The sequence below is a fragment of the Trichechus manatus genome, unplaced genomic scaffold, assembly GCF_000243295.1.
Source record: "Trichechus manatus latirostris isolate Lorelei unplaced genomic scaffold, TriManLat1.0 scaffold00014, whole genome shotgun sequence".
Classification (NCBI taxonomy): Eukaryota; Metazoa; Chordata; class Mammalia; order Sirenia; family Trichechidae; genus Trichechus; species Trichechus manatus.
The window spans coordinates 444,790-459,070 of NW_004443950.1; the positions used below are offsets into that span (position 1 = coordinate 444,790).

The 14,281-nt window shown below is 49.3% G+C and overlaps 1 protein-coding gene across 1 annotated transcript in view; it reads right to left on the reverse strand.

Moving 5' to 3' along the window:
• CDH3 (cadherin 3) overlaps positions 1-8,051 on the reverse strand; it is a 49,052-nt gene extending 41,001 nt beyond the window's left edge. The window contains exons 1-2 of the mRNA XM_004371452.1: positions 8,007-8,051; positions 7,664-7,778 (exon numbers count right to left, since the gene is read on the reverse strand). Of these exons, the coding sequence (XP_004371509.1) occupies positions 7,664-7,778; positions 8,007-8,051 (160 nt within the window). The remainder of the gene's footprint in view (positions 1-7,663; positions 7,779-8,006) is intronic.
• Positions 8,052-14,281: the final 6,230 nt, after the last annotated feature.

Below are 14,281 nucleotides of genomic sequence, written 5' to 3' on the forward strand. Positions count from 1 at the left end.
AAAAAAAAAAAAAAAAAAAAAAAGGCAGGTCTTGCAGCCCTGGTGGGAAGCCGCAACAGAAGCAGACTCCACAGGGAGAGGGCAGGGTGTGGGCCTGGTGTCTTGTTCTGGCTTGTGTGTGGGGAGCCCACAAGTAGCTGTTTCTCCCCCTGCCTGAAGCTACAACAAGACGGGGCTCGTAGTGAGAAGGCAGCTCAGGAGGCACCCAGCCTTAAGCAAGACACCCAGAATGGTAGTAGATCCCTCTACTCCTGCCTTCTAACTCCCCAACCAGTCCACCTCCTCACAGTCCTGGGGCCATAGAGAAAATTCCTACACACGATAGACTTAGGAGTTGGGATTTTGAGTAACTTGCCTCAGGCCACACAGTTTGAGATGAGAAAACAGGCCTAGAATCCCACTTTCCTTTGCCTGTCCCCAGATTTATACCATCAGGCCTTCCCCCACTGCTGGATTTGAACTTCCAAATGGACCTGCATGATCTTGGAAAAACCACTTCTCTGGACGTAGTTCTGCTTCTCTATAAAATGATGGGATGGGGGTGGGGGATATGCTGTGGTCCCCAAATTTTTGAGAGGAATCTTCTCAGAAAAATGCACATGTACTCTTGTACACAATTCTAGGGGATCAAAACCTCCTAGAGCTGTGAGGCACAAAGGTCAGAACCCCTGGACAAAATGAACCCTCTACTTCTAGTCCACAGCACAAGTTTTCAAGGCTCGTTGGTAATAGAGAGATAATTTCAAACGAAACTTACACTGTCCTAAACAAGCACAAGTGGGGTTACTGAGATGGAGGGGAAAGAGGAGGGCCTGGGCCTGGGATTTTACCTCCTCAGCCCCGCATCTCCCCCACTTAACCTCTGAGGTGCCTCAGAGTTCTAGGAGAAAACAGATCTTTTCTCCTTAGGGAGCTCAAGACAGGGAGGTATCCCAACAGTCTTCCCCACTGAATCAGGCCCTCCCCCTCCTCGCTGGGTGGCTGGGGCTCTGAACCCTCTCTCAGATGTTAGGGATAGAGCCAGAAATGCGAGTTCAAAGATGGGGTAAAGGGAGAAAGGAAGGTGTTTATTTGGCTTTCTTTCCCAGGGTGAGGTGTGTTGGCTCACCTCAGGCAAGCAAGCAACAGGACCCCAGCACCCCAAAGTTCAGCTGGGCCATGGCAGTTGCAGCCTAAAGCGTATTTTGTCGGACTGAAGGATTTGTGGACCACTGATGCTCTAAGTAACACAACCACAAGGGTGCCAGGATTTGGCTATATGTATGTGTATGCATCTCCCCTCATACACAGGTTGGGGGAGGTCCTTACTGCAGGAGACAAGGTGGGGGTGGGGTGCAGAGAGGCAGAAGACGAACTGCTGAGAACTGTCAGTGTGAGTAGCCATCAGGCCTGGTATCTGAACCCTCCCTATTCCCCCACATCCTAAACGGAGGCCAGCCTTGCTCTTTCAGCTGATGGCTCTCTCCCTATTCCAGCTCCTGGTGATTAACAGAGACCTGTCTGGAGGGTACAGGAATGCGAAGCTCTTGGGCCAGAAGTTAACCATTTCCAATCTTCTAGCTTGGCCAGGACCAGAGGACTTACAACCTCTTTCCCTCCCCTACCCTGATTCCAAAGAGTTAATACCTCAGACCTAGGTCAAACCTGGGTTCAAATACTGACTCTACCACTTACTAGCTTGGTGACCTTGGACAAGTTACAAGCCTAGGTTCCCTGCCTGGTTAAATGGGGCCAGTTCTACCCAGCTCATGGGGTTTTTAGGAGGATTAAAGGGGCTTATTACATAAAGTACTTAATGCAGTTTCTGGAACTCAGTAAGCTCTCAGTAAATGGTATTTAGGATTTTTTTTTTTAAAAGCCCTTCCTTGACACCCCTGCTGCCTAGGTTGGCAATACCAGGTGACTAAATGAACTGAGGGAGATAATGCTCTTTGGTTGGGACAAAGTCAGGAAGGCAAGTCTAAAAGGGATGCTAGAGATGGGTCCCCATGTCCTCATTCCAGAGAAGACCCAAAGCTTCAGAGATGCTGGTCTCTATAAAGGTGCAACTCAGGCTTCATCCACATACCTAGACTTCCCCAAACACCTTGCTGCTTCTGTTATGGGGTAACACAAATTCCAAGCTGGGCTGGGCCTTGCCTACTTCTCCTTTTGCCTCTCCCCACCTTGTATGCCATGATCCAGCTAAAGTAAATGTACTTAAGTTCCTGGAACCCATCATGCTGTTCCCGCTGCCGGAAACACAACACTCACCCCACCAACTCTCTTGCCCCAACCCCCTTGCCTAACTTTTCCTCAGCCTCTGTCTTGGACATCACTTCCTCCAGGTCCCTCCAAGAACACATCAGCAAACCTTCCTATGTGACCCTATATTTTTCCTTCCCTACCTCCCACTCCATCACATACCATGTATTGTACTTATTTTGTCTGTCTCCTTCCACCAGAAGGTAAGACTCCAGGAGGGCTGGGATTTTTGCATGTTTTTTCACTGCTTATCCCCAGAACCTAGAACAGGACATGGCACTTAGTAGGTGCTAATAAATATTTGTTGAATCATGGATTCGACGTTTCTTGAGTCTCCCTATCTCTACAATAATGGAGGAAACACTAAGACCAAGAGAAGCTGAACTCAGCAAACTTGGCCAAATGAAGAGGCTGCTGCCCACCAACACACCGACTAGGATAAAAATCTCCACACAGGAAGAAGTTCTCACCCAAGAAATTCAAGACCCTTACCAGATTCCCTTTCTACTTTGGGGAGAAGTAGCAAACATTGGCTTAAGGGCAAATAAAGGGAAGGTTTTCTCTCCCACAATATAAGGACATAGTAAAGACTTGCTGTCTCTCAGAGTAGGGCCCGATGAGATGCAAGAATCCAGGAGGGGTAGGTCTAGTAAGGAGATTGAAGCGGGTGAAGGGTGATAGAATCCAGAAGAGACTCAGCTACTCCAGGACAGCGAAAAGCTGACTTCCAGTACATGAACACAGTACTAAGAGCCTCAGTTAACCCTCAAGTTAACCCAGCAGTTGCACTCCCAGGTATATAACTAAGCACATATGTACATAAGCTCACCAAAAGACTGTAGAAGAATGTTCATAGCAGCACTATTCATAATAGCCAAAAAATGGGCCACTCAAATGCCCATCAAGTGAATTGTGGTATAGTCACATAATGGAATGCTATACAACAAGGAGAATCAACCACAACTACTATTTTTGTAGCATTAGGCAAAAATCTCACAATGTGCAGTGAAAGAAGCCAAATCTAAGAGGACATACTATATGATTCTTTTACTTTAAGTTCAAGTACAAGCAAATTTATTTATGGTATTAGAAGTCAGAATAGTGGTTGTCTTGTGGGGAGGGAGCTTCTGAGGTGCTGGTAATGCTGTTTCTTGATCTGTGTGCTAGATACACGGGTGTGTTAAGTTTGTGAAGTTCATCAAACATTTGGGAATTCTTCTCTTCACATGTTATTCTCCAATAACCGTGGTTCTCCAAATGGAGACTGGTCAACCTCAGGACAGAAGCCTCAACTGATTTGGGTGGGGGAAGCCCTTCTCTCTCTTCATCTCCTCCATCATCCTCTAACTGCTTTGCAGAGCTGTAGTTTCCAGCTCTAGCAACTCTTTGTCCATCATGAGCAATGCCTTCCTTACATAGCAAGGAGGTGAGGACACCCTGCACTGGGTAACCTAGGAACAGAGTGTCATTTGAGGCGGTGGGAAGGGAGACTAGAGGTTTGAGACCTGCTCCCCAGGCACAAGCTAATGGTGATGTAGGGCAGAGTCTTCAGCAACAAACCCTACTCTGCCGCTGAGCCAGGAAGGCAGCTGGCCAGGCTCAAAACCCAGGCTCCCAAACATTCATTCCTCAGTGGCAGATTTATGGGGCACTGTGGAATCCCCTTGGCCATAGAGGCAGATAACCAAAGTTTAAATCCTGGTCTTACAGCTGGCTGCCGCACTGACTTTACTCCAAGTCCCTTAACCCCATTTTATAGCTGAGGGGAAGTTATCATCACCTGCTTTGCAAGGCGGTCATAAGCAGAAAAAGAAACTAATATTAGAATGTAAGCTCCCCAAGGGCAAAGACTTTGTTTTGTCCATTGCTTCAGCTCTAATAATTCTAGAAACAGTAAATAAGTGTTTACTGAAAAAGTGAAATGTAAATAGAGGGCATGGCCCAGAGTAGGGGCTCCAAAATAAAAAAAATATTTTTTACACCAAAACCCAAAATAAGGAGCAAAAACCATTTTGAAGTTAACTCACACCCAGAATCCTACCAAAGCTGAAGACCGTTAGCTTTCAATCTTACCCAAAGACCAACTAAAGGACCTTTGAACCCTCTGAGGGGTCAAAATAATTGTTTGCCATTAAGGATGGGTAGACCACTTTAGGATCACTGGTGGGTCAGTGGTTAAGAGCTCAGCTGCTAACAAAAGATCAGCAGTTCGAATCCACCAGCCGCTCCTTGGAAACCTTATGGGGTAGTTCTACCCTGTCCCATAGGGTCACTATGAGTGGGAATCGACTCAACAGCAATGGGGTTTTTTTTTTTTGGTAGGGAGATGTTTAGACCACTTTAGGTCACTGCACTAATACCATTCAAGTTCCCTCCTTGCACCTCTCCTTTGTCTTTGCTTCACAGGATACTTGAAGCAAGGCAGGACTCCAGACTGTGAGGTCTGGGCAGGGCAATGTTCCTGCCCCACTCCCCTCCAGAGTAGCCTCTCACTGTTACTCTAGTAAAGCCCAGCTTCACCTGACTCAAGCCCCCATCACCAAGTCAGTTCCCTCTACCAGAATGTTTCTGGAAAACCCTATAATAAAAGGGAATAAATGTCTGAGTGCTCTTGGGGTAGGTGGTTATTATTGGTGGCTGCAGGATTCAGGGCTCTAATATTCTACTTTTTCATTCCACTCTCCTTCCCATTTTCTGGTATTAAAAAGTGCTACAGAACTCGGGTTGGAAACTTCTACTCAAGTCCCAACTAGCCACTGCAGTGATAAGACTTTGGTGAAGCCACAACCACTTAAGTTTCATCTGTAAAATGGGCCATCCTTCACAAGGTTGTCACGATTTGTGCAAATACCTAGTGTGCATATTTTAAGTACCAGGTCCTAGGCATATACCTACAACCCTCAAAGAAGCTGTGCCACCATTTCTCCGCCTTTAAGACCTCCTTCTTCATAGGTCTATAAAGACTAGAGACAGGCCACATCAGAGAGTGTGACCTCCAGCAGGGCTGGGCTACATTGTTTCTGAAGTCTCAACTCTGAGATTAAGAGCTCAAGTTGTTTAATATTTACCTTACTGGCTTCAAGGGAATGTTAGGAGGATAAAGCAAGCTTAGAGTTGCAGAAGGGCTTTGAAGAGGAAGATGCACATACAAACAAGTTATTAATTACATCAGATAATTTCTTTGAGCTCAACTTCATAGACACCCGTGATATTCATAACCCAGGGGCAAACAACAGTGGCAATTGTTCCTTAGCAATATGGAAACTGTTGTCTACTTGGCCAAACTTGAGAGTTTGTATGTACCCTCAGGATACTTCTTCAACACTGGATCCAGGCTGTGGCTGCTGTGTATAGAGGATGGGGAGCTGGCGGGTGGAAGGGGGAGATAGAAGCTGAAGACCACGGGGAGAAACACCAATATTTTATTTTTGTGCTGTTGTTGGGAAGTTCCAATTTATTTGGAACCAATTGAGCCCAGAAACTCATTTTTACCTTAAAAAAAAAAAAAAAAAAAAGTGGCAGCCCATTCCACAGGAAACTCATTCTAAGAACCAGTCATGGGGCAGGGAGACTCCAGGTGAGCCAAGCACATTAACCCACTCTTTGTTTTATAACCCAGGTGTACTCCTGGCAGGGAACATACCATTCTCACAACCATAAACCAGACACCCGAAAACACTGAATTTCCTCAAAAGGTTTAAAATGCCTGACATCACCAGGAAGCACACGCCAACTCAACCATGAAATCAAAAACCTGATCACCGCTTCCCCCCCAACAACCTCAAGCCTAGTGAAGTGACAGCTAATCTGATATTTCTTGCTTCAGTAAGAAAGATAAGGCACAGACAACACTCAAAGCCACAGCCTGCTCTCAGAGACTGGAGTCAGAGAACTTGACAATGGGGGATGTGGGGGGCGGGGGGTAGATATGGCAGAGGTCTGGTTAGCAATAAAGCTTCCTCGGGGAGCCGGAATTGGATTTAGGGCCCTGTCTGAGTTAACATTTTTACAGGTTGGCTGAGTTGCTGTTTGTTAGTCAGCCCATTATAAACCCATGTGCAAGAATTTAAAGTTTATGAGGCATGACCTCTTCATGCCTCTCCTCAGCTCCCTACAGCCCAGGGTTTAAGAAGTCTGGCCCAGCCTGGGTGTTAATTGTTTTGTCGATCTGCAGAGTTATTTGGGGAAAGCGGGGAAGAAGGCTTCCACAGAGTCAAGACCCCCAATCCTCTTTTGGAGAGACAAAGCAGAGCCATTCTGTTCCCTCATCACAGAGCACCCCCACATTCAGGCCAAGCAGTGGGAATTGGTACCTGGGGTGGGGGTATACTGACGGAGCCATTAGAGAAATCCTAGGTGGCAGCGGTTCTCAATTGTTTTGAGAGCCAGGTAAACTGTGGATTCCCTCCCCAGAAAAATGCACCCACAAGTTCTCAAACAGTTACACAGTTTGAGGATCCTCCGGAACCACGTCCAAGGATCTCTGGTTAAGCACCCCTGTTTACGAATCTGGGTTTGCTCTCACAGAGGAAACCTCCCCTCGCCATCTTCCCCGCCTGAAAGGGGAGGGACCCCCACCAGTCGGCAGCTGCCTGGGTCTTAATACACTGATTCTCTGCACCAAGTGAACCCACTCTCAAGTTTTTGAACTGTGGGGGGCGGGGTGGCTAGTAATTGGGAGATCAAAAAGGTGCTTTGATCTACCATCTACAGCCCTGTAGCCCAAGACCTGCTGGCTTGGGACAACCCCGAGTTTACTAAATGACCTAACATCCCAGCCCCAAGACCCTGGGGATGGGGTGTTCCCTGTGCGTGATAGCCCCAGCCCAAGTATGCCAGTGCCAGGCCTAGTTCCCAGGCAGGCTGCAGGGGCGCAAGCCCTCCGGGAAGAGCAGGGTTAAGAGTGCATTCCAGCTGCCGGGGAAGAAGGGGGCGGGGGAGGGGAGTGAGAAGAAGAGAAACAGACCCCGTCTGTCGGTTGGAGTCACAAAGCAAGGTTCACAAAGGGGGCCCGAGAGGGGCGAAGGGGGCCTGCCCGGGGCACAGCTCATCCCCACACCTGCGCGGGGGTGGGAGAAGGAATGTGGACGGCGCATTCCTCCGCTGGGGCCAGCCGGCGGAGCTTCCCACGTGGGGACTGGGTGAGAGGAACGGTCGCCCCGCACCCCAAAGGAGGGGGTCAAGGTAAGCAACTGCGGCGGGGCAAGGAGGGGATTGGACGACTAGGGGGCGTTTCTCTGTTAGCCGCCGGGTCTCTACTCCCGCCCCCCAGGAGCTTTCTGCGCCTCCCCCGGACTTGAGGCGGCGCCAGAAGTCCCCCGGCCCATCCTGGACGCCCTAAGTCCCGGCCACACCGGAGCAGACCACATGCGGCCTCCGCCCCACCCCTTCACTCAGGCGGACTCCCAAAGGGTCTTACCTTTTCCCCGTGCCTGGCCTGGCCCCAGCTCTGCGCCTCCCGCCTCCAAGGTCACTTCAGCCTCCCCGAAGCCCGCCCGGCACGGCTCGGAGGCCGCGCACCGTGGCCAGCAAACCTGCGCCCGAGGGAAGAGGGAAAAAGACAGGAGCTAGGTCACAGGCATGCCCAGTCCTGCACATCCCACCTTGGGGAGTCCTTACGGAGCCTCCCAGACTACCTTGGCCTCAAGGAGCTGAGCCCCGCTCTCTCCCCGACGCCAACGCCGCGTGAGGACCCCACCCGCCCCCGAGGGAGCAGTCCCGGCCGGGGCAAGGGTAAGGCAGCGGAGTACCTTGAGGAGGACGGCGACGAACAGGAGGGACGCAAGAGGCCCCCTAGGGAGCCTCATGGCAGGAGAGAGAGGTGAAGAGGCTAAGAGGCTGCAGCGAGTGCAGACTGGTGCTCGGTTAAGCTCGTCGGGTCGCTTGGAGCACCGCGGCTAGTCGAAGCGATGGGGAGGAGGCCAGGTAAGCGCAGGTAAGTGCTGATTGGCCCAGCGCCGTGAGGCCTCGCCCCCTCGCAGGTGGGGCCGCGGCCTCGGCGGTCACCGCTACGGTGGAGCCCCTCTTGCCCTCCCTGGTTCCCTCCTGCGTTCTCTCGGATTTCCGGGAGCTGCTCCCTGTAGGGCTCAGCCCATGTCTGGGCTCTGAGTTCCAGGAAAAAAAAAAACAAAACAAAACTCTGCTACCTCCGCAGCGCGGGAAGAAAAACGTTTCTGTGTCTTGCGGCTACACAGAGACGTATCTAAAGCTGACAGAAAACTGAGGCGCCCCGTTTATACTCCTTGGAGGTGCTCTGTTATCCAAATGCTTTGATGGAGACCGGTGTGCCCCTCCCACCCCCAGCCACAGCCGAGGCTGCGCTCTGCCTTTTTCTCCACCCCGCTACGCGCGCCGGTCCAGAGTGCCCCAGGGTTTAAAACTGGCAGTGAGTTCCTGAGGAACCACGTTCGATAATTTGCTACAAAGCCCTCCAACTGGAGGGAGAATCATTATTCCCATTTCACAGCTGAGCAAATGGAGGCTGGGAGAGAAATGACTCGCCCTCGGTCCCAGAGTTTGGAAGCCATGGTGGCGCCAAAGAGTGAGAGGTAGGAAGGGTGGTTATAAGCCCTATAATCTGTTCCCCAGTATAAATTGACGTTTTCTCAACTTTATGAAGAGTGTAAATAAAGGCATTTTTAAAAATGCGGCTGGTTTTTATAGGCCTGAAATACCCTGCTAGCTGTGCGAAGCAGCCATCCCTGGGTTCTCGCTTCAAAAACAGCTCTCCTGCCCATTTCCTGCAAGATAAGAGGCGGAACTGGGATTCGAGCCCTTATTCCTCTATTTTAGACCTGAAGTGCTTTACTCTTCGGGACACACGAAGTGGGCTCCCCGGGCCTAAAAACAGTCCTGAGACTCAATCACTCGCCCGCGAGCCCTTTCCCACTGAGCTGAACTTTTCCGGCCAGCCTCGCCCCCTTGTTCCCTAAATTCCCCTCCCCTACCCCAGATGCTTTGAGAACCCCAGCTGACCCCTCCTTCCTCCCACCCACCCAGCTCAGATTCAGGGGTTTGAAGAGGAGAATTGGAGTTTCTAATTATAGATTCTTTGGCCCTCTAGGTCTAACCTGGTGACCCCGCCCATCCCTCCTGTAAGCAGGCCTGTGGCTAAGGGGTGTATGGCTGCGTTAGCAGCCGACAGTGGGAGTCCTTTTTCTAGCTGAGCAGCGGCTCTGGAGCCAGACTGCCTGGGGTCAAATCTCTATTCCACCCCTTGTTAGTACTGTGGACTCAGGCAGGTGAAATACCCCTCCGTTTTGCATCTGTCAAACAAACGGGGCTATTATGTGACACCTACCCTCTAAAGTGTTGTTATTAGTGGATTCCCGATTCATAGCGACCCCATATGCGCAGAATAGAACTGTTCCATAAGGTTTTCAGGCCTGTCTTCTGAGGCGCCTCTGGGTAGGTTCTAACTTCCAGCCATTCTGGTGCTTAATCGTTTGCACTGCCCGGGTACTCCTTCTTTAAAACACTAGAATTAAATTAGTTGATACATATGTTATTGTTGTTAGATGCCGTCCATTCGGTTCCGACTTATACCGACCCTATGTACAACAGAATGAAACACTGCCAGGTCCTGTGCCCGACTCACAATCCTTGCTATGCTTGAGCCCATTGTTGCAGCCACTGTGTCAATCTCCCTCGTTGAGGGTCTTCTCTTTCGCTGACCCTCTATCAAGCATGATGTCCTTCTCCAGGGACTGGCCCTCCTGATAACGTGTCCAAACTACGTGAGTATGTGAGACTCGTTTTTATGAACTATTCTGGCTGTATTTCTTCCAAGACAGATTTGTTCGCTCTTCTGCCAGTCCATGGTATTTTCAATATTCTTCGCCAACACCATAATTCAAAGGCATCAATTCTTCTTCTATCTTCCTTACTCATTGTCCAGCCTTCGCATGCATATGAGGTGACTGAAAATGCCATGGCTTGGGTCAGGTGCACTTTAGTCCTTAAAGGGACATCTTTGCTTTTTAACATTTTAAAGAGGTCTTTTGCAGCAGATTTGCAATATATACAGACGTGGATTAAGTAAATTAACACATTCTAAACGCTAAACTCAGTACCTGGCACACAGCTAGTGCTTAAATTTTGGTGTTATTGCTCTAGGATCTGGCTCATTTGGCCTGCTCCGCCTCGTGAGCCATTTCTCTCCTCTAGCACCCTCACACTCCCCAGCTAAAATGACTAGGAAAGCTGTAATCCTTCAATTTCACGGCTGAGGGTAAAGCGAGCAATTGGCATCTGGCATCACGGGAGCGCTCCGTTATCCGCTCTGTGGTCCCAGTAGCTGGGGATCAAGGCGGGACCAAAAAAAAAAAACCAAACAAACCCTTTGCCTTCGAGTCGATTCCGACTCATAGCGACCCTATAGAACAGGATAGAACCGCCCCCATAGGATTTCCAGGGAGCGGCTGTTGGGTTCGAACTGCCAACCGTCTCGTTAGCAACCGAACTCTTAACCACGGCACCACCAGCACTCTGCAAGCTGGACAGTGCGCAGAAAAAGCCCACGAAAGCTCGCTGAGCTGCGCGCCAACCCTCGCCTTGCTCGCCTCGCTCTCCTACAGGGGGCGCTGTCCGTGAAGGAGGGGAAGTTAACAGCCACGCGAGGGGGAGGCGCGGCGCAGGCCCCAGACGGGGCTGCATGGCAGGGCGTATCCTCGCCTGGCAAGTTCTCCTGCGCCCAGCCGGAGCCAGAAGAAGCTATTAGACGGACAGTTAAACACAAACGAGCCTAGGGATACAGGCCCTAATTAAGTAAACACCCGGCTGGAGGGCCACTGAGCGCGCTCATTTCCAACTCTTTCCCCGCCACTCAGCGTTCCAGGCGGGGGCGGGGAGAGGAGGGAAGAAATAGAGAGTCAGCTCTTCTGCCTTCCGCGTGGACCACAAGGCTGTTTTCTCCGCGGCTCCTCTGTCTGTAGGTCGTTCGTTCGCTCATTCATTCATTTAATAAATAATAGCTGACAACGTGCTATGTGCCAAGCACTGTCCTGAGCCGTGGGGATACTAGAGTGAACAAAACAGATAAATATCCCTGCACCGTAGGACCTTCCATTTCAGGATGTGGGGGGTAGAAAAAAATAAACATATGTTAGATGGTGATATGTAGTGTGTAGAAGAACAAGTACAGAATGGGTAGTGCGAATTCGCGGTACACAGGGTGGGGTTGGAAACTGTGAATAGGGTGATCCAGCAGGTGTTTCAATCAGGGTTTGGCAGGAAACTGAATCTAGTGGTTCAAGTCTTCAGTGAAGGGACTAGAGGCACAGCAGGGTTTAGGAACCAAAAGGGTTGTTGAGGCACCCGCAACCAGCAACAGCCAGAAGAGGTTACCATTCTGAGGACTGAAAGGCAAAGGGAGGAAATTACGTTATTGGAGGTCGGTGGGAGCTGGAGCGGAGGACCACCCCTCCCGAGTGCAGCTGTGGTCAGGAGGAGGAATACAGCCACTGCCCGGGAGCAGAGCAGGGAGAACACAGGAAAAAGATACCCCAACATCTCTCTCCCCTGCTCTTCTCCTCCTGGCAGCACCTCCCTCCCATAATCTAAACACAACCAGAAGCCTGAGGGCAAGAAAGCCCAGGTGATGGGGTTGACAGGGGTTGTTGTCCCCAGGCCAGAGCAGGAGAAAAGCCTAAATGGATCTGGGGCGGGGTTGGAGCAAACAGGGAAGCACACAGGCCTCACTGAGAAGAAAACATCTGAGCAAAGACTGGATGGAAGTGATGGAGCAAGCTGTGGCTAAGGATATCTGTGGGGAAAGTATTCCAAGCAGAGAAAACCGCCAGGGCAAAGGCCCTGAGGCAGTAGATTACTTGGGACAGCAAAAAAGCCAGTATGACCAGAGTGAGCAAGCAGGAAATGAGTCAGAGAGTCAGGGAGCAAGTCTTTTAGTGCCTCCTAGGCCACTGTAAAAACTTGGCTTTTTCTCTGGGTAGGAGGGGAGGTGTTGAGCAGAGGAGTGGTGTTGAGGTATGAGGTATGAAGGGAGGGAGGTCCATTGGATTTGATGGCAGTCATCCAGGCAAAAGATGAAAATGGCTTGATTTAGGGTGGTCACTGTGGGGGTGGTGAGAAGTGATCAGATTCTGGGTCTATTTTTTATTTTATTTTTTTTTATTGTACTTCAGGTGAAGGCTTACAGAACAAATAGTTTCTCATGAAACAGTAGTACACATATTGTTTTATGACATTGGTTAACAACCCCACAACATGTCAACCCTCTAACTTCTCAACCTTTTTTTTTGGTGAAAATACACATAGCCAAAGATACACCATTTCAAAAATTTCTACATGCACAGTTCAGTGACATTGACTACGCTCTTCCAATTGTGCTGTTATTCTCACTTAAGATGAAGGCTTACAGAACAAAATAGTTTCTCATTTAACAGTTACTACAAATGTTGCCCTATGACAATGGTTAACAATCTCACAACACATCAACAATATCCTTACTCAACCTTGGGTTCTCTGGGTCTATTTTGAAGGTATTGCCCACAAGTTTGGCTGAAGGATTGGATGTGTAGTGTGAGAGGAGAGTGTCAAGAATGGCTTTATATATCCCATCTCCTGGGCTTCCTTGCCCTCAGGCTTCGGTTGGGTTTAGACAATGAGAGGCACCACCAGCAGATGAAGAGCAGGAGGAAAGATGTTGGGGAATTTTTTCCCTGGGCTCTCCCTGCTCTCCTCTGGGGCAGTGGCTGTGTTCCTGCTCCTGACCACAGCTGCACTCGGGAGGGGTGGTCCTCCAGCAGGATGGCTCCCATTTTCTGAGATGGGGAAGATGTCGTGGACACTGACAGGGACGGCTCACATGCCCTAGGAGCCCCTTCAAGGTTTCTGAGCTCCCTTCCCCTGGTTTCTGGTGTGCTAATGCTTCTAACAGCCTGTGCCAGAGACTCTCTTAAAAGGGCTGGTCTCTGGCCACTTGCTGTTTCCTCTGCCTAGATTGCTCTTCCCCTAGATGTCTGCCTGCCTCTCTCTCTCAGTTCTTTCAGGCCTCTGCTCATATGTGCTCCTCAGAGAGGCCTTCCCTGACTGTTCGACATAGATAGCTGCATCACCCTCTATTACCCATCGTTGTTGCTGTTGTTAGGTGCCTTCGAGAAGATTTTGACTCATAGTGACCCCATGTGATAGAGTAGAATTGCCCCATAGGGTTTTCTGGGCTGTAATCTTTAAGGGAGCAGATCGCCAGGTCTTTCTCCCTTGGAACTGCTGGGAGAGTTCTAACCGCCAGCCTTTCAGTTAGCAGCTGAGTGCTTTGTGCCATCAGGGCTCCCTCTATTTCCCCTTACTCTGACTTATTTTTTTCCTAGCACTTATCACACTCTGGTTTATTAGTAATTTATTAGTATGTATATGTTTATATATATGTGTGTGCATATGTGTGTGTGTATTTTGTTGTTGTTTGTTTTAAGAGTGGCGATATAGAATAATAATTAAGAGCAAAGACTCTGGAGCCTCACTGCCTGACTTTGAATCCTGAATCCAGCTTTTCCGGGTTGTGAGACCTTGGACAAGTGCCTGTGCCTCAGAGTGTTTCATCTGTAAAATGGGATAAGCATAACAAGACCTTCCTCACAGGTCATGAGTTAATATTTGTAAAGCATTTTAGAACATCGTAAACACAAGCGTTCATTAAATTGTATTTATTGTCTCTCTTCCCCTTGACTGTGTCCTCTATGAGGGTATGGGTTTTTGTTTGCTTTACTCACTGCTGACCTCTAGTGCATAGATAAGTCCGGCATATAATAGATACTCAAATATTTATTGACTGAATGAAATCAACAAGATAATAACTGTTAAGTATCTAGCAGGGTGCTAGATGCATAGTAGAAGCAAAATCAATGTTGGTTCCCTGACCTACCCTGTAGAGCTGTTATGAGATCCAATGAGTTAACATGGGGAAAGGGTTTTGCAAAGTGTCATGCAATTATAAGATATTATAAGATGAATTACTACTGTTTCCTAAGGGCTCACTGGGTACTAGGCTCTGTGCTAAGTACTTTCATGCATGATCTCA